At 30.6% G+C, this 22,225-nt stretch overlaps 1 protein-coding gene across 1 annotated transcript; it reads right to left on the bottom strand.

Moving 5' to 3' along the window:
• LOC107916387 (5'-nucleotidase SurE) lies at positions 1-4,916 on the bottom strand. The gene is made up of 10 exons (XM_016845655.2): positions 4,290-4,916; positions 3,846-3,940; positions 3,552-3,619; positions 3,419-3,462; positions 3,096-3,173; positions 2,852-3,005; positions 1,300-1,455; positions 1,079-1,183; positions 624-689; positions 1-465 (listed from the first exon to the last, which is right to left on the bottom strand). The coding sequence occupies exons 1-10, from the start codon at positions 4,583-4,585 to the stop codon at positions 367-369; spliced, it is 1,161 nt and encodes a 386-aa protein (XP_016701144.2). The 5' UTR covers positions 4,586-4,916; the 3' UTR covers positions 1-366.
• Between the last annotated feature and the right edge of the window lie 17,309 nt (positions 4,917-22,225).

Here is a 22,225-nt window from a genome sequence, read left to right on the forward strand (position 1 = left end):
TGAAGAACAACAATATTCATTTAGGCCTAGAAACATTCACATAAATTTGAAACAAATCAAAAGACCATATTACATGAAAAGCCCCCACAACAACAACATGAAGAATTTGCAGAAAGACCATGGTCATATTTAATTTAGACCATGCTATTTCCTTGTATCAACAAACAGCTAGAACAAAAGACAAACACCCGAGTTATTGATATTTTGGGAACCCCTAGAAGAAAAAATGAACAGGGAAAATACAGAACAAGCATTTCAATGGAAATTAATAGAAGCACAACTCAATTGATGACTAAATGTAATGCCTCCTGCGGATGTATACAAATTGATTGATTTAAGATTTTTTTTGTTGGCCTTCCCAGGGTTCTATTGCTCCACCTGAAGTGCACCGGAGATCCAATCTGATGCAGCGGTTTGAATGTCCACCTCAATTTGAGGACAAAGTGAGAAGGGAGTTACTGCAACCTGTTATTTTATAATTTCAAGCAGGAAAAAGAAAATGAATGAACCAAATCAACCACTGATGAACATATTGGAATCAGTTTGTGCTTATAGAGGTCGATTTCATAATCTTGAAAATGAAATCAATCCTTAGACTATTGCATGATTGAATGACAACTTACAAATCCGTTGTCAAGGGCCTTGAAATCCAAATCCTCTTCTGCTTCTTCCTGTTCTTTATTTATAAACTGCAAAATATGGGCAAGCATCTGACATGGGTACACTCAAATTGTTGCAAGGTTTTCCATACATTTGGAAGGTCATATCTTTGTACTCATATCCAGATGATATAAGATTTTGGAGCAACATTGAAAATAGGCATTCACAGATACAGAAAAGGATTAATGAAAGAGAAAGTAAAAAATAGTAAAAGCAAAAGCATAGCTTTTAAACTTTTTAGATGCATATGCAACCTGATTTTATCGAACTGTTCAAATATATTACTGAAACCAGAAAACATGTAGAAAAGAAGATAATAATGGATTTCTTGTTCTCAGCTTCACAACTACGAAAGCAATTAATTTGGCTTCATGGAAATTAAGAAACTTTCAGATTTCATAGTTGGAATTTTACATACCTCCAGTCGAAAGTACTTTTTCACTTTATTTGTATCGGATTTAACAGCCCCAACCGACTCTACTTCCACATTCTGCCTTTGCGCAGATACGCGGCGAGCAGCACCCTAAAGAAAATATGCATATGCATGATCATGAGTGAATAGTGACAAAGATAATTGAGAGTCCCATTAAAGAGATTAATATAAAGAAATGATGCAATATAAGGGGGAAAAAAATTTACAGCAGCAGATGCATCTTGGCTAAGCTGTGCAAGTTGGAGCCCAAGGCTTTGTTGATTAGACATGAAATGAGCAGCAGAAGAAGGATGCCGATTAGCTGAAACAGCAAGCCAATTTGGTGCGGATCTCCACATACTTTGCTTGGTCAATTTAAAACCCTGCCATATATGAATGAATAAGCAAAGCATATATGGAGGACAAGACTAGTCAAAATCACTAACCGGAAAGAAACAAATATAGTGCTACATATTGTTTTCAATCTAATAGATCCAAAATGTAAGCCTTCTAGGAGGATATGCACATTGACCTTCTTGTTTTGCACAGTAATCATTACCGGAACGATGAAAAAAATATTGATACATAAAAGTGAAAGAGGGGAAGGGAGCAAGCAGCTGATGTGCGCAAGTTCATAAATTACGGCAAAAAGAGTATCAATTGCGTGTGAAGCAACATGTTTATGACTTTTTTTTTTCTTTCTTTATCAAATCTAACAAGTCATGTGCTCCAAACCAGAACAATTGATGCAGAAGATTTGATAAAGAAAAAAAAAAAAAAGAGTCATAGTCATGTTAGACCGTCCTAAAAGCTTTACCCCAAAGGACATCAAACTTCGAAGGCATATGCCTATTTGGACATAACTTGGATTTAAATATCAGGTGCGGAATCCAAAACCCAAAACTGTACAGTTAAGCCAATACAACGTTTGGAACTTGGATTGTTTAAATGTACTTTTTTTATAAAACATACAACTACCATGAGGAAGCTTCCTCCCAGAGATGATTAATGATTTAAAGCCTTTCCGGTTCAGTGAAGCTTCTGTTCAAAAGTTGGGATGTTTTCAGCTTGAAGCTTCGCATTTTCAAAAACAATTTCACTCAGTCAGTTGGCGGCCGATCTTTTAAAAGGGAAATTGCATCAGGGAAACTTCTAATTCGTCAACAAAGAGCATGACCAGAAACTTCCTACAACCAGATCATATACTACCATGACGCTTTTTAAGAATGTCAATTCTCTTAAGAAGTTAAGGCATGACCCTAGTATAATAACCTTCAATATTGCTGTTTTTAGGATCATCTGGCATTTTGACATGATTCAAAAGGAATGAAAATTCACTTATAATTTAGAAAGTAACCATACTCTGCACCTTGTGTCTCAAAATCTAAGAAATTAAAGGAAGAGATGGAGTGCTTCCAAAATTGCCCAATAATTTGAACCCAATATGACTAGCACTTGTACGAATAGATGAAACAAATCTATTCCTCCAAGGAATAAGGAAATGTCCTCTTCATCAGCTCTTACAAAAGATTGTTCTTTATGATGAATACAACACCAAAATTTCGCCTCTCCTAACACTAGAAGGACAACAGACGGTCGAAAAACAAGAACTCTCAACACTCACCCTAAGAAAATTATCATCAACTACTATCATCAGCTACAATGCGATTTGCCTCGGTTTTATATAAACAAGATTGCAAGAGGTCATGTCAAGGAAGCAATGATACCCACATATTCAACTTAGGCATTTTTAATGTCCCAAAAATAAGGAATACAGACCTTGTTTGCTGAAGGAGAAGTAGGAATTTCTATACTTAGAAAGCAACTTTTGGGGAAAACACCCTTTTCGATATCTCTGATGGCTGCGGTTATTAAAGGTAAACAAACAGCAACCGCATCCTTAAAATCACTTTCTTGGCTTTCTTCCCTCTTCCTGCAAGAGTACCCGACAGTGGAAAGAACATTCAATCACGAAGTGAAGAGAAAAATAGTAGAAACTAAATCCCCGTAAACAAGTTTGTACCAGTTCAGTGATATTGACAAAGATGGTACACCAGAAACTAGTGCTTCTCTAGCTCCACCCACAACACCCGAGTAAAACCTGGTATATTACACATTATCAATACACTTAACATCCAAACACAAGCCAACATCCAAACACAAGCCAAAAAGGTTTAATAGTAAACTAACAAGATAAAACTACAAAACACATGCATGAATTCATGCAAAGATTTACACATAGGAGATGAAAATTCAAAGAGAAAATTAAAGGCATCGTTCTTATAATAATCAATCAAGAAAGTCAAAGCAAATAGTATCATTGTGCAAACATGTTCAAAGACTCACATATGATGACCACAGCTTGATCCCCGGTTAATTCCACTAATTACCTGAATATATTATGAAAAATATAGTAGTCAATCAATGCTCAAAACAAAATTGAAATTTTCATTCATTGACAACAAGATGAAAGCCTTACCAGCAGGGGCTTAGACCACGAGAACAACGCCCCAGACAATGCTAAGGATACACAATCTACAGGAGTCCCTGAAAGCAGAGAACCATTGTTGAAGCTGATTAAGATCAAAGTCAACTCAAACCAACATTAAAATTTAGACAAGTTTGCAGACATATGTGAAAGAATAAGGGTGACAAATTAAGGTCCTAAATGTTCTTTCTTACAATAGTAAGGTTTCATATCCCAAATTCAAGAAAACAGAGATATTTAATTTAGCTGAAATTGAATATCACAAATGCAAAAATCAAATCACACCTGAAACTTCATAAGCAGTGGCACCATCGATTTCTGCCGGAGTAACAGTAATTGTTTCTCGAACAGTCACGGAATGACTAGACACAGATTTGTCCCTAAACCAATCCATTCAGAAACTAATAAATCACAGCAAATTACTAAATTCAATAGCCAAAAAAGATGGAAATTAAATATATTAGAATACACATCCAAATTATTAAAAACAAAAGCACACATAACAAACCAGGAATTATTATAACCGACATTTCCAAATATGAATTGATAAGCACACATAACAAAAGAGTTATTATAGATGAAGAAATGCATAGTTTCCTATTCCGGTAATAAAGCAAGAAATAAAAAAATTAGAGAGAACCCAGATTAGAAAATGCAAAAATTAAGCCAAAAAACAAACCAGGAATCAGAAAATTCTGTGAAATTTCAAGGAAAGAAAAAAAAACCCACGATTGAGGGGCGCAAACATGGACATTGTAGAGGCCAGAACGGACCAAAGCTTGAACGAGATAAACAAGGCCAAGTGAATAAATCCCTTCACCGTTGGTAACCAAAACGACAGGCTTGGAGTTGTCGTTTTCATCAGAAGCAGAAGTAGATGTCTCAGTAGAATCAGTAACGGCGTCGGGTTTTTGTTGTTGTTCATCGTTATTGGTGTTGGAGTTTCCGCCTTTTCTGCTAAGAAGAACTTCCTGGAGATTGTTAACCAAACCAGGAGGTAACATGTTTTTTTTAGTAGTCGTCATTCCTTTGTGAAAGAACAATGAATGATTGAATCAAAACCCTAAAGATAGATTTGGTTCCCAAAAAATAAAAAAGAGGAGATGAAATATGGGTTCGATAAATAAGATATAGATGGATAGACCGGGTCTAACGGGAGACTGAGAAAAAGAGAGAGAAAAGAAGAGATTTTAAGAAGAAATCAAAAGGCTTTTTGAGATTGAGAGAGAGAAATATTAGTAATAATTAACAAGGGTGGGGAACTGGGAAGAAGGTACAGTTTTTTTTTTTTTTTTTCTTTTGGGTTTCGTTTTAATGGCGAAAGATTTTCTTTTTTTTTTTACATCCATACATGTCAGTCGTAAAGCGTTAATCCCTCTCCTTTTAAGTTGCAGTTTTAACTTTGTCTAATTCTGCTTCCAGTCCCTATACCTTTTACAAATTTAACATTTTAGTCCTTTGACTCTTTTATTTTTGAAAGTATATCCTTTTACTTTTAATCCCAAAAGTTTAGTTTTTTTTTCATTTCATAATTAAAGTTCAATTGAAAAAACTGAAAAAAGTTTTGTTAAGTTAGATCACATGACATTTTTAAAATATAAAATTTCTTCTTAACATTAATTTAAAACTTGTGAAACAGGGGCGAAGTTAAAAAATAAAAATTTTGGGCCGAAATTAAATTGTATATTTTTAGGATAATAAAAATATAAGTTCACTATTTTAATAGCTTATATCTTTATAATTTTTAAAGAATTGAATCAAAATTTTATCATTTACTAATTTAAAATTTTATAAATTATAAAATGAATTAAATGGAAAATTTTCCTTTTGTAAAATAGTACTAAAAACATTGTAATTTTATACTTAGAATCGAAAACTCTACCATCTCAAATTCAACATTTTTATTTGCCTTTCATGCATGTAACGTTTGCCTACTTGACTATTCTTTTATTTAAAAATATCATTTAATCCAGTTTAACGGAGTTCTTTCTATGGTTTAATTATAAAATCAATAGAGTAAAAGGACTAAACTGATGAGATAAAAAAAGTGTAGGACTGAGAGGAAAATTAGGCCTTTTTAACTTTTCCACATGGTTCGAGACTGGTCCTAAAGAAACATCATGGTACTAAATAATCATGTCTTGTCACTGTAAGGAAATGTTAATCGGTGTTTGATTAACAAACGGCTCAAATTAGTCTTTCAAAAAAAATGTTTTAATTTAAGCTTATAAGTTGTCTTTTTATACCATCCGATGCAAAATTTTTGTTCTTGAAATTCAGAAAATCATTATTTATAATTTTTTTTCGAATAAAAAATATGAAATCATGTCGACAAGAACTTGTGAATAAAGATTTCTACATAAAATTTTATCAATTTGGCAAATACATAAAAATATTTGTTGAAATAGATTGTACCTTAATTGATTTTCAAGGCTACCTGATGATGCGTTACTTGGTTATGGGTAAATGGTATGAAGTGAGAAGCATGCAATTGGCAAATGTGTTGAATTTCATATTTAAAACAAGATTAAAGTAAGCAAATGTCGTTTAGTACTTGGTTTTATTGTACCAAATTAAAATAATTATGAAAACATAATGGAACATTGTTTAATGGAGTAAATAGACTTAATTGGGGTGTGGCGCTCCACCTACTTTGACTTAAGAGACATGGGGGGTATTGGCCTTCCACTCTTCACGTTACCACATGACTTTTTAAAAACAGGAATATCTTTTGTGGGAAATAAATAATATTAAAATAATAAAAATTAATTAATTGAATTTTTAATACTGAAATGCATAAGTATTGTAAATTTGTTTGGTATATTGGTAAAAATTATGTTTTTTTATTAAAATAAATCTTAATTTTTGAAAATAATTTATTTTATAATTTTAATCTTTTAAATATAATATTTTATATTATTTTAAATAGTTTTAGATAATAATTAAATATATTAACGTAAATATTTTACCTATCTTTAAATTTTCTTTTTTCAAATATGAATTTTAAAAATTTTACCTTTACCCCAACTCTTATCTAAGAAAACATATACAAAGAAGATTCCAAGGCAGTGATATCAAAGCTAGTATAGTACTAAAGGTGGATTTGGATCGGTAATGCGGTGCAGTGTATTTAGTTTATTTTTTATCTTACATTACAGTATCTAATTTTACCATCGCCGCTACTTTTAAATTAACTTTATTCTTTTAGATAATATCACCCAAGCCCAAGGCACAATATATGAAGTCATCATTGTTGGTTGAATTTCAAAAATCAATGCTTAATTGTTGTGTCTGAGCTAATTTAGCATTTAATCAGTGTAGAGTCTTCAACAATCCACCCACGTATATGTTTCCAGTTCCTTGGTGAATGTTAGTTGTTACTCCCTTCACCAAGTAATTAATACTATATTAATGTAAGTAGAAATTAGTAGGTGTACCAGATCTTAGAAATTTCCCTCATTATATTATTTATTGTCCTTTTCTCATCTCTCCCAATTTGGTCATTATATATCTTTGCCAATTCTTTTTTTAGCAAAGGTGATATCAGGGAAAAAAAATACATGTGTTGTTTTTCATTTTCTTCTATTAATATTTGATATATATTTATAATTTATACATAACATATCGCATCTATCAACAAGGTTTTAGTTGAAATAGTAAAATTGAGAGCTTGAGATTTTGAGGCTTGAGCGTCCACATTCAAGCCTCGTCTGTATAAATTATGTGTGGGAAAGTTAATTGGTTGAGTTAATTATTTAATATAGTATTTGTAATAATTGATTATGATAAATGTTGAAAAAACATAAAAATAAAAACACATAAAGCACAATAAAAAGAATTGAAGATTAATATATACTTGGTAAAAAGACTTCTCCAATCTTCCTCAATTTCGAAATTAAGCAAATTAATCCCCCTAAATAAATCAGATCAATTTAATCTCTATCGGTTTCAAAAATGAGCAACTAAGGACAATTAATCACGATGTTAATGTAACAAATTTAGCCTTCAAAGTTTACACATTTTGTCAATTTGGTCTTAATTTAACAAATTTATCCTGTAATATTTGTGTAAATATATAAATACTGAGGCTGAATTTGTTGAATTTTTTAGAATTAAGGCCAAAATGACAAAATATGTAAACATTGAAGGCTAAATTTGTTATTATATTAATCAAAATTATGTAAAATTGACAGAAGATATTAACGTCATGATTAATTGTGCTTAGTTGCTCACTTTTGAAGTTGATAATTAATTAAATTGCTTCATTTTTTTTTTGAGAGGGACTGAAGAGGCCTTTTTACCTATATACTTTCTATAACATTACAAGTTTTAGGGGAGGAAGATAAATTATATAATGCTTGAAACTTGGTCTTTGATTTAAAGAAGGGTTAAAATATGCTCCAAGTCTATACTTTTCATCTATTTGAAATTATTCTCTCTTTTTTTCCAAGGAATTTAATCTTTCTACTTTTCAACTTTAAAAATGTAAGTCCAATTGTTAACAACATCAAGTTTTTTTACATAACTACCAAGTGATTTTTTTTTTCGAAATGTCACACTAGCTACCAAGGACATTGCAGTGTTCGAGCATCAATGTTAAGAATAGTGAAATGGAGGAATGAATGGAATGTAATGGGAAAAATACATAAGAAAGATCATGCCTAGGTCATGGGTCCGATCGAAGGCTATATGCCAAAATGAGTAAGACTATAGCTGAAAGATGCTATGACATCATGATAAAAATGAGTAAGACCATGGCTGAAAGATATTATGGCATCATATGAAATCATGTTAATTAGAACAATAAATAGGACAAGACCACGGTTGAAAGATGCTATGGCATCCTTTGGTAGTCCATTGAGATAGTAAACACGAGGTTATATTGTGTAAGACTGTAATATCCCGAAAATTTCTACAGTAAGGGAAGTAAGATAATATCTCTGATATAGTAAAATAAGGAAATAAAGTGCTAAAAAGGGTACTTTTGAGTTATGGAAACATTGGGAAGTATATTATGACATATTAATTCAAGAAAGGATTAAATCGCAAAAATGAGAAAAGTTTTGTTACCCAAGAGTAAATACTCAAAAGTTGAGGGTTAAAGTGTAAATATGAAAATTTTGAAGAACCAATAGTGTAAAATATTTTAAGGATGGAATAATCTAGAAACTAAGGAAAATGGATGGATTGGGATCAAATTGAATAGATGAAGAATTATGAGGGACTAAATTATAATTTTACCAAATTAAGTGATGACTCAAGGATGGAATTTTAAAAGATCTAAAGGGCAAAATGGTCAATTAGAAGAAAGAGAAATCTAGAAAATAATGATGATGTTGGAGATATTTTAGAATAAATAAATAAATAAATATTAGTTTATTAATATTTTAATTGGATTTTTAAATGACATTTTATTATTTTTATTATTAATATTCTTGTTATTATATTATGAAATAAATTAAAATATGACAAATGGATGGTAATGATAAAACACATGTGTAATAATATGTAAATGTACAAATGTAATATTTATAGTGTTTATTAAATAGATTTTTATTATTATTAGCTATATATATATAAGATATAAAGTAAAAAAAAAGGGAGAAGAAAGTTACAGAGAAGAAACAACGAAAATAAGGGAAAGAAAAGAACAAGGGGGAAATTAGAGATTTGAAGCTTGGAGCTTATTTTGGTAAGCCAATCAAGTCATTTCCTTTTAATTTTGATATTTTAGAAGCTTTAGAATAAGGTTTTGATGAAACTAAGTTGACATTGAAAGTTTATGAGTTCTCAAGTATAGTTTATGTTGAACAAAAACATGAATTAGGAACTTAATTGAATGAATTTCAAGCTAGAATTGATAAAAGGATTAAATTGAAAAGTAAGCTATAAATTTTATGATGTAGGGACTAAATTGAGGAAAATTCGAAATTAAGAAAATTTTATGAAAATTTAATAGTTAAATTTGAGTTTGGGTGGAATTTGAATAAAAAAGAAGTATGAATTGAGTTAGGAAAGTAAGTGAAATTATGAAAGAGTAAATTTAGCAACAAAATAGTTTTGGACAGCGACAGTTATGTGACTTTGAAAAATCACTAAAAATGGAGGAAATTGAATTAGAGGCTGAGTAATATATTAAATTAAATCTTAATGAGTCTATTTTCATGTAAAAGAAACAGAGTAAGCAAAAGAGTTATATATTTTGAGATATTTGAATTTTAGTGAGACAAGGTTAGAATGATTTCGGAATCCCCTGTTCTGACTTTGGAAAACCATTAAAAATTGTAAAAAAATAATTATGAGTTATAGTTTATGTTTTTGAAATCCTGAAAGAGTCTATTTTCAAGATAAACAAATTATAATGTCATCCGAACTCTGTACAATGAGATAATTAATTTTTAGTGAAGAGAGGTCAGAACTGCTAAACAGTGGAACAGAGGAAACTTTAAAGAATAAACTGTACTTATTGACTAAGCAAAAAATTCTAAAAATTTTATGGTAAAAATATATATGAGCCTAGTTTCTGGTAAAATTAACGGATCTTAATTTGGAGCCCTGTAGCTCGAGATATAAATAATTTAAAGACTCTGACTCGGATATACAGCTTTGAATTTACATATAAGTAAACAGTGAAAATATAGTTAATGTTGTTTGAGCGTGTTATATACATTAAGGACGTGGAATGGAGAGGAGGAGGAGGAAAATTGAAAAAAAAATGTATGAATGAATTGTGTATAATTGGTCATATGTTCGATTATAATCGACAAATGTTGAAATAGAATTGATGCTTATATTTGTGCATTATTGGTCATGGTTTAAGCTCATGTGAGGAAATAAAGTTTCATAGCATATGTGTGTGTGGAATGTTCGGTATATGATTTGGCATGAAGAAATGTCATGAATGGTTATGGATTAACTCTTGTTGCTAAGTTGATACATAGTTACAGTATTTCTGCAAAATAGCCTGGTAAGCTCGTATGAACTATATTCAGTACAATTTTGATTAAAGTATATGTATATGTGTTAGTATTGAACTGAATTGAGTAAAATGAAATGAATGATATATGCCTATGAAAAAATGATAAGAGAATGATATGTATCGGGTCTCGTAGGCCCTATTTATTATGAATATAATATTTTGAGGATATATTATGAAGAATTATAAAAACATGTTAATAATTTGAAAGTTTTAATTTAGATGAAATTTTATAACTCGGTTAAATACGTTTACAAGTGTATATGTTCTGGTAATGCCTCGTACCCTATTCCATTGTCTAATACGGGGAAGGGGTGTTACAAAGACCATAGTTGAAAGACGCTACAACATTATAGGTAATCCATCGGGACGGTAAACACGGGGATTTCAGAGTGTAAGACCATAGTTGGGCTATGACAACCAGTATAGTCCGTTGGGACACTAAACATGTGACAGTCAGCCAAGACGTTAAACATGAGATTATATTGCGTAAGACTAGAGCCTGATTGTGGCAGCATGAGAGAGTTCGCTAGGACAATAAACACGGATGGATAATCAAGACAGTAATCATGGGAAACCCCACAAACAATGAGAAAAGGGTTAGAAGGAATTGGAAGCATGAACACGAAATGGTCAACCAACGGGTCAAAAGAATCTGCTAATGAATGAAAAGCGTAATAGAAGTGGGAAAAGACTGCTAGAATAATAGTTGCGAAAGCCAGTAGGGCATATGAGTGGTAACCCGATAAGGAATAGTCATGGAAGATGATGCTCTAGTGATGTTTGGTGTACAGGCGAACGAAAGATGGTTTATCCTAGGATCACAAATAAGGATTCACCAATAAGAGCCGCCAGAGAATGCTCAGTGAAATGTTGTTCGTTAAATGTTGAGCATAGGCACGACAATCAATTCACAATGATAAGAGAGGTTAGTTAAAACCCATTGACAGAGAAGGATACGCTAGATGACAAATATGTCTGTTAAGAATATTCCTCTTTGAGGGGAAAACCATTTGGAAAGTACCAGACAAACGACTAGTTCTGTAAGAAACCAAAATTAAACTTTAAGACCCTTATAGGTCCAAAACATAACTTAACATGCCAAAAGGCTAAAACAACACATTAGACCCATAATTTAACCTAAGTACATACCTTTAAAAAATTATAAACAAAAGAGCACAAGTTGGTTTGAGCTGAGTTGTAGAGCTTTGGATGCTTTAGGAAACACACTAACTAACAAGCCACCTATTCGACACCTGTGAACGAAAACAAACACATTCGTATGCTGAGTATTGAAACTTAGTGGTGCTAATATAATTTGAATTCAAAACATAACAACATTAAATAATAGATGTACAATGTAAGAGTTGTGTTACCCAAATTCCTGTTAAAAATAAAATACAAGTGGAAAGATAGGGGGATCTACAAGGGCGAAAGCCGCAGCCCATCGCAGATCCCCAATAAGCAAAATACTAGACTGGGGTTACAACCTCCAACCCCCGTGGTACGGTACAATTTGCATAAGTGGAATCCGTATAGAAGTTTACTTCCTCTATTTTATATTTGATTAGAATAAGATTTTTAAACCTACAAATAGATGTATTCGTAATCATTCGAATTTTCTTCTCATCTGCCCGTGGTTTTTTTTCCCAAAAGGGGTTTCATGTAAAATTCTGTGTGTTCTATTTTCTTTCTTTTTCTTTATGATACATTACCATTATTGACATTCTATTTTTCACATACAACTTAAACATGTCTTATCAATCAATTATTACACTATCATAAAAAAACAGTTGATAATGAATTATTATATCATGTCACCCTCAAGGTATTTCGGTTTACACTTTTCACAAGTTTTCATATCACAGAAATAAACAAGATTTCATTTCACTATATCATTTCAATATACATTTTCTCAAATTATTGATGTTCCCTGAGGAAATTCGCATCTCTACTTAAATATCTAGTAACCATAGTTTATTTAGCATAATTTGACCACATTTCATTTACATATACATTCATATAGCATTTCATACTATAATCACATATCATTTTCATTCATTTGCCCTTACCAACTGATTTTGAATTTAAGGATAGGTACACGGATTATTATATCAATATACACTCATGACTCTTTAGGAATTTGAGCTAATAATGTAACACCCCCTAACCCTAAACTGTTGTCGGAACAGGGTTACGAAATATTACCTGATATAACTAATTCACAAATAAATAACAGACATAGCATACCTTAATCATTAAGTCCCTTTATTGGACTTTCAAGGCCCAAATTTTGTTTCAAAAGTGGATTGGGTTATTATCATTTCATACTTGTATCAAATATGTCATATTAGTTCCATTTCATATTTATAACCAATTTAAACATCATTCTACAACCATTATTACAAGACTCTTATACTTAACATATACATCACCTAGATACATGTCACATTATCAAAAGAAAGGTACATCACTAAAATTTCTCTGAGGTCGGGATTGCTCTAGATGCTGGACCGGACACTGGCTTTCTACTAACCTGCGCACGGAAACAACCGTACGCTGAGTATGGGTATACTCAGTGGTATTACCATAATTCAAATTTATAACATTAATAGATAAATTATATACATTCAATTTATGCCTACAATTATTCATTAATTATCTCATACTTTAAATCAACTTGATCATTAATATCAATAAGCAATATTTCACTATCTTAATTTCATTAGATTTTCCACATCTCATTCCAATAGTTCATTTCAATTCATATACAATTCATTCAATTTATCACTATATTCAATATCAATTCTATTGCAATTTGTACTCATTAATATCATATAACAAAAATTTACTCTTAATTAAATCATGAACTTTGGGTTCATGACTTCAAATCTCATATCTCGATTTCCAATTCACATATCAATTCACAATTTCACTTTCTCATTTCTTTCCATAGCTCAATCAATCACACTTATTCAAATTTTCTCATTTCAATTATTTATCCCTATTAACAAGACTCGGACCTTGGCGGATACAAAGATCCAACTAAACACACCAATACGGCACATTGTGCCTAAAACAGTACATAGTACTTGATCAGTATATGACACATAAGTGCCTGAAACGACACACGAGGTGCCTGAAATATGACACATAAAGTGCCTGATATACGACACATAAAGTGCCTGATCGGCAGAGCCGATAAATCCTGTACTCTTCCAAATCCTATGGCATGCCAACTATATCTGACTTAGCCCGACTAGTTAATAGGGTTTCCGAATCACATTTCAATTCAATCACTTTCTCATACTTTCAATTCAAATCATTCCAATTTAATCACAATTCAATTCAATACATTTTCCACTTTCCAATCAAAATACCATCAAATGCTCATACAAATTCATACTTCATTTCAATTTCATTCAATTCACAATTTCTCATGTTCACAATTCAAATCAATTTTTCAATCCAATATGCATTTCAATACCACATTAATTCTTTTAATTAAAATCATATCACTAGTAATTTCCATTCAAATCACATACAATTCAATATCATTTAATTCAATATTGATATTCACCTTATTTTTTATTTACTAAACATATTATTCAAAATTCAACAATTGCTATTAATAAATTTAATACCAATACGTATTTATCATTTAATTCAATCATGATACTTACCTCAATTTGCTTATCATGTATATTAATTTAAATTTTAACAATTAATAATTAAATTTGAATTATGGTAATACTAACCCGGATTTCGTAATTACTCGATAACTTTCTCCTTTCCTTTTTTATATTGATGCCTCGGGTTCTTTGCTAGGTATGAAAATAATAATAATATTAATTTACACTATTAATTACAACACTAAATAATAATAATTGAATTTCTATTCAATTTATACCTTAATTCCAATTTAATCCTAATTAGCTCATTTACTTTTCTAATTCAATTCATACTTTATTTCTATTCAATTTCCTTCCATATTCTACTTAACTATCTAATGTTCATAATAAAACCCCAATTTAAAACTTCTTTCAATTTAATCCCTACAACACAAAACTTATAGCCTAGTTTACAATTTAATCCTTTAATCAATTCTAATCAATAATTCTATCAATTAAACCCCTAATTCAAACATCTTTCCCAACATGAACCACGTCAAAAAAAATCTAACATCTTACAAAGTTTCAACATAAATCCAATAATACTTTGTTCTAGGATTCCAAAAACATCAAAACTAAGAGAAAGTGGACTAAATTGACTTACCAATTTATACTTGGAACCTCAAAACCTCAATTTTCTCTTTCCTTTCTTTCCTTATGTCCTTCTCTTCTCTGTTTCGTTTGCCTATTCTGTTTCTATTTCTCTTTTTCTATCTTTTTGTTTCTTTTAGTTAATTAGTTTAATATAATAAAAATAAAACAATAAAACAATATTATTTACTTAAATAATAAGTAAATATGTAATAATTACTAATATATGTATTTCATTTTTCCCCATGTCATCATATGCACCATACATTTGTCAACTTTTTATTGTTATTAAAAATATAATAATATAATATATAAATATCTTTTACTTAATTAATAAGTATATATATATTAATTACAAGTGTATACATATATTTATTACACATGTATTTATAATTACCACACACTTTTTATTTTTTATGGTTTAATTATTAGTTTAGTCCTTTCACCTTTCTCTATTTTATAATTAACTTTCACGCTTAATTCAATTTAGTCCTAAGACTCAATTAACTTTAATTCAACTAAATTCACTTAACTAAAATCCAATTGGTCATATAACTAATTCTATAAATATTTTTAATAATTATTTTACGAGTCCATTTTATCAAAACGGAGACCTGATAATTCACTTTCCAATGCCTACACTTTTTAGGTCGTTACAAATAACTTGTACACGACCCTTAGAAAATTGTAGTATTGTTCTCGACCCTTAGGGAATTTAAAAACTCTCCCATCCTTTTGGAATGCGGGAGTAAACGCAATGTAATCAATATTAAACCTATGGCATGTCAACTATATATGTAATTCTTTCTGACATTGATGCGGTCATTGAAAGCACAAAAAATATCCTATCCCTAATAAATAATTAAAAAGAATAGTAAAAGGGAAGTAGGGTCAAATCCTCAGGGACTGGACTTGCACAATATCTTGTTCCGTGAAATCCCAAGCAGAATCTTGCCCAAGAAAACTTATATTCCTAAAAAAAATAAAATAAAAAAATAATAGAATTAAATGTTTGGATCTGAAAACGAAAAATAAAATAAAAAAAGAATTAAGAATATTGAATCGAAAATTAGAGAAATTAAAAATAGAGTTGAGAGAAAAGAAATTCTTATGGGAGATTCCAGCCTCCAGTTGTCTCGTTCCGCCTTGGGTTCAATCCTCGACTTTTAGATGATCCTTCCCAAACTGAATAAGCCAGTTATAGTGGAAGAGGACGCCTACGACCACCAGTTCCAAGGATTTAGACTCACGATTTGGTGGAACCTGACTCTAGCCAACAATCACTTCTATGGGATCGTCTTATGCTAGATCAACGCTTCTCAATGGCGAATCCCACACCATTTTGTCTCTTGGGCTCGCCAACCTCTGACGCAGTAAGCTAACGAACCTACTATGCAACCTTCCCAAAACATACAAAGCGGCCGCTTTTGCATACGATGAAAAGCTTACTTCTTAAGGGACATGGACGAAAGCGTCAGCCCCGTAGTGCGGAGAAACGATGAATAACCGTTGAGAAGGCTAAGTACGGATTCTAAGCCTCATGAACCCTTTTGGGGACAACCTTCGACTAGATGGGTTTAGTGGCTCATGGTTGTGGTAGAAAAGAAAATAAATAAAATAAAAATAGAGATTTTATTGAAAGGAAATATGAAAAGAACAAAAGCCTAGACTTTTGGGGAGAGAGTGTTTACAGAAAAAGATTGATCTCTTTTGAGTCACTTCACCCTCTATTTATAGTGCTAGGGGAGATAGTCTAATCCTACTTAAATTCCTAAAAGATAAATACATTTAATTAAAGATAAATAAAGATAAATAAAATAAAATGCTAAAAATAATCCTTAATAATTATCTCAATATTAATTATCCTAATATAATTAAAATAGAGTTTAATAGAATAAAATCTCTTCTTTTTGTATTTCAACCCTTGTGTCCTCCATGCTTGCACTTTTGGCACCAACTTTTCCTTGTGTCGCACATTGGCCCATTTTATCTCTAAATTCACGCTTTTGGCCCTTAATTTTGCTTTTGCCTCAAATTTAGTCCCTATGAGATAAAAGATCATAAATAGCTCAAATTAGTAGGATCATACTCAGAATAAATACATAATTAATACATAAAAATACGTTATTCTAGAGTGTTATCAGACACCGTCAATACTCAATTCAATAGAATCATTATCATGGCATCATAATTTAGATCATAATCACTTACAAGATCAATGATGTCCACAGAACTAACTAAAAAGTTGACTAAGGTAAGTGGACCTATCAATTAACAGTATAGCTGCAATGAACAAAGATATCGTTCCCATGAAGACTAAAAGTACTAGTAATTACCGTCTTTCTCTTATTTAACTGAATAATTCAAGTGGTAGATTAAAAATTAAAATTAACTAAATTAATTAACTAACGAACACGTCAAAGAACAAATCAGGAAAATTATCGATTAACAACCAAGAAGCGAAACAATACCCAGGAAAGAATTCGCCTAGATTTCAGTTGTCACTATCAATCTAAATTACGCAATTTCTTTTACTTAGCACATTGATCCGTAGAAATCCCTAAATTATGTTAATATTTCTTTTGAGTATTAACTCCTAAATTATGCTAATATCTCTTTTGATTAATTGAAATTTCTTTCTATTTAAAACCATTATTATCGCATTAACTCATTTTATAGATTCCCCTATTAGATTTGACTATAATCCGGTAGATTAATGTCGTCCTATTTCTAGGATTGCATGCAGCTCCACTCAATTACGCAAGATCTACTCTTAAACAGGGTCTATTCAACCACCGACTTAAGCACATCAAACATTAATTAATAATATAGAAATATGAAACCAAGAATTAAGCACACATAATTGAGAACAAGAAGCTAAGTATTTATTGTGTAAAATAAAAATCAAATGACATAATCCATTATAGGGTTCATCTCCCTAGGTATTTAGAAAAATTAGTTCATACTTGAAAATAAAAACATCCAAGACACAGTATAATTGCAAGAAATAAAGAAACTCATGATAACTTCCTAAGAAATCAACTAGGAATCTTCAATCTTGACGAAAATCTGTTTCAAAGTCGGCTTCAATGGTGTTTTTCGAGTTGTTTTCTTGAGTATTCTCTGACAGCTCTATTCTATTTTCTTATTTTGTCATATATACGTCTTAGAATGCCCAAAAACTTAAAAATTGTAATTTTCCATAGTTCAGAGTGCAAACCCGTGCAATCGACACGACTTGCCACTTGGCCGTATGGTAGATTGTGTGGGTCACATGATCGTGTGGCCAGGTCGTGTAGAATGGGTCAGCCCATGTGGCTTTTGTAGCTTGCTTCAATTTTCCAATTTTTGCTTGTTTTTTGCTCATTTTGCTCCCAAATGCTCTATTAAGCATAAAAAAACATGAATTTAAAGGATTAGGAGCATAAAATTCACAATTAACATCGAGTAATCACCCAAAAATGCATTAAGAATAATATTAAAATATGTTATTTTTATCACTTATCACTCAATTTCATACCAATCATTTCAAGAACTTCAAGTATAGATACATTTACCTTGCCATTCATTGCCTCATTTATTACATCAATCTAACTACTTGAATAAAACATGTAATTTAAAACAAATTATAGTAGCAGAAAGTGCATAGTTATTTGACGTTCGCCTTCGTTTTTCCTTTTGCCTTCAAAGTTCCAACGTCATCTTTAACTACGTTCGATAATACAATTATGAAAATAACATTAATTTCACAATCAAACACAAGAATCATTAAAAATCAAATATGAATGCACTTAATTCAATTAGGTCCCTTATAACCCTAATATCTAAAATTCTCATATTTTGTTTTCTACCTAATTGAGTCTAAATTCGACTTTGTAACTATACTATAAGGACCTCAAGCTAGCTAAGAACATTATTTTTCCTCAAAGTTCAACTGTTCTCTCTCTAGTTAACCATAAACTCAACAATGGTAGCTTAACTTAAACGTTAATATTCTTCAATCTAACACTTGATCTAAGCTCATCTACTATATTAGAGTAATAGTCCAACAAAAATCAAAGTTAAAAGTCTTCTAACTTTGCTATAGAGTGGAAGGCAATGGAGAAACTTAACCTTTCTTCTTGTAGTTCAGTTGGAAGAGAAAGAAGAATTTTTATTTTTATTAACATTTCTCTCTCCTACTTACACATGTATAAGCATTATAACTAAGTTAAATTAACATTAAATAAACAAATTCAATGATTAAAATTTTATCATGGAGCTTTTAGTGGAAAAGGATAACTATGATCATATGAAAGCACTACCATAATTTAATTATGGTTTAATCTCATTTAGATCCGTAGCCTAATCTCCCATCTAATATTTTTAAGTTTAGCCATCTTACAATTTAGTCCCTATATTATATTTAACAACTTATCAATTTAGTCAACAATTCTCATTTCTATTTCCGTAATAATCTTGTAACTTCTCAATTCAAAATTTTAGATGGTTTAATTTAATAAACTTAGCCTCAAAACCAAATTTTTTGACATTAACGAAATTCTGTTCGTTACATGGAGCTTATTTTACCAAAAAACATGACAAATCTATTTGTTCTCTTGCTAATAATGTATACATAAGCATAATCTAAAGAATTAATTTTTCTTTTGGCACAATCAAAGCTTACGTTAAAATTTAGGGGGAGAGGATGTTAAACACTAGAACTTGAACTCTTGACCTTAAAGTGTTAACATAACTTTTAACTATTGAACTAAGAATAAAAAAAAAGGGAAAGTCAAGCACGAAACCTTAAGAGGTGTAGAATATTATCTTTAAGGATAATTTTCCTATATAATATCCACCAAAATTTTATAAGCTTTTTTATTACGATAAAGAATTAGAATAGGAAGAACAAAACTAAAATTTTAATGCTCAACATCAATCCAAAAGTATTATTTTTGGTCATTACAATATTATCAAATTCAAAGGAAACTCTCACCCCTATTTTTCTAGAAATTAAATTGGTTTGAAACACCTTATTTAAGGATGAGATCTTTCTAGATGTAAGTTTGAATAGAACCTTGCCTTTTCCAAGCACATGTGTAATTCATGAGTTCCAAAATAAATGGTTTTTTTCTCCTTCCTCCACTTGGAAGTAAGACAGAAAAGTATTTCGATTGCCACAAATGTGCTTAGTGTCACTAGAGTTTATCACCCACTTTTTCATATTAGTTACAATATTGACTTGAGAAATGATTGTATTAATTATGTCATCTTCTTCAACTAAATTAACATCTAACTTAGTACGATTACTTTCTCCCTATAACAGCCCGTTTTTCGGTAATGTTGGAAACAGTGGTTTTGAGGTCACAAATCTGACGAGTGAGTCCGTAAATATTATTATTATTATAAATTTTGATTTGATGATTTATGTTATTTGAATGAATTATTAAGTTCAAGTGGTAAATTCTTAAAGTCAAGTGATTTTAGAAAATAAAGTATTGAGACCTCGTTTCTATAAACCAATCTCGTAAATATTTTATTAAATATTTATGGAGTGTTATTAAGGTCATATTAAAAATTGGTTAAGAAATTTTAATGTTTAGATAGTTAATTAATTGAAAAGGACTAAATTATAAAAGCTATAAAAGTTAATTTCTATTAGTTAAAATGGATCAAATAGCTATGAAAAGGTGAATTAATGGACTTGGATGATAATTATACCATATTTGTGGTTAGTGGATGATATTAGTTGGTTTTTGGTGTAATTTTAATAGTTTAAAATGGTTAATTTTGTAATTTGATAATTAAATTAAAATGTTAAAACAAACTAAAAGACAAAAAGGCTATCATCTTCTTCAATTTGCTATTTTTCAAACCAAAAACCATTGTTAGGTGAAGAAAGTTTTCGGCCAAAGCTTAAATCTCATGCATGGTATGTTTTCGAGCCCCCGTTTTTAGTGATTTTTATGTTTTTGAGCTCGTATTAGCTTATTCTAGCTAGCTCGAAGGTCAATTTGTAAAACTATTAAAGGTTTAGAGATTTTCCATGAATGATTGTGAGGTTTTTTTATTTTAATGGATGAATTATTAAAGTTGATAGCTAGATATAAGTATTTTGTTAAGTGGTTTTTAGTGATTTGAATGTTAGGGATTAAATTGTTTAAATGGTAAAATTCAAGGGAAATAATATGAATTTGTGAAAGATGTAGGTTGTTTTGGACCCTTAAGAAAATCGATTAACACGGGTTCTCTTTTAAAAATGGTAAATTTGCAAGTTATAGGTCTAAGGACTAAATTGAATAAATGGAAATATGTTGAGGCTTTGTAAATTCACATTAAAATGTGTTATAGGCTTGAATTAATTATTTTAAGCTAATTAAATATATTATTTAGATCAAGAAACGCTATAGTTGGATTTAAATCAAAGAAAAAGCTAAGGTTCCGAACTAGTTGTTGACTCTGTTTTAGCAACTGTTCTAGTTGAGGTAAGTTCGTATAAGGATTAAATTTGTTATTATTGTTTTAGATGGAATATTAATTAATATTTGTGATATGCATAATTAGATTGATAGTTGTGTATTTATTTTGGTATAATAGATTAAGTTGTGAAGATAAGTAAAATTAAAGTCTATATATGAGAAATATAAACTTCGTTTAATGTGTAATGGAATGGTGTAATGGAAAGGAAAGAGTTTGGATGTGTATATTGAAAATGTGTATTTCATGAAGCATGTGCGAAATGATATACTATAATGAAATTTAAAGAATTGGATATGTACAAAGGTCCCATTTGAATCTTGTGAATACTTAGGATGCAAATGACATGTCATTAGGGATTATACGGTTTCGGGTGCTGGTCCTAGATGTCCTACTGATGGCCGAGGTCCTGCATTTGTTACGGATTCTCCGCATATCGTGTGAGCAGCATCGTGTAGCTAACATCCTGACTTACAGCTCATATGAGCAGACCCTTTTCACAGCTCGTGTGAGCACTATTGGAAAGGATATGGTTATATGAAAAGATACACTATGTGTGAGCATTCTCGAGTATCCGATATGATTTTATATGGTTCAACGGGTAAGTAAAGGTTTTTGGAAAGACATGTATTAAACTTAATGTTACTAATGTTCATAAGAAATGAAAAGATAGATATGCATATATGAAATGAAAAGGATGAGAATTTATCATGTGATAGATGAAATACTCATGGAATTCATTTCTTAGTATATACTATGTTTCATAAATGTTATGTTTACTTATTATCTACTAACTATGTGGATTCAAAGGAGAAGAATGTGTAATGGATATATATGTGATGGATGATATATAAAGTCTAAATGCTTATTATGTATATGCCAAGATTTACTTGGTATTTACATGTAATGTTATACTTACTAACCTTATGAGGTGATGTGTATAGGAAAGGAAGTTTGGTATATGACAT

The sequence above is a fragment of the Gossypium hirsutum genome, chromosome D10 (genome assembly GCF_007990345.1).
Source record: "Gossypium hirsutum isolate 1008001.06 chromosome D10, Gossypium_hirsutum_v2.1, whole genome shotgun sequence".
Taxonomy (NCBI): Eukaryota; Viridiplantae; Streptophyta; class Magnoliopsida; order Malvales; family Malvaceae; genus Gossypium; species Gossypium hirsutum.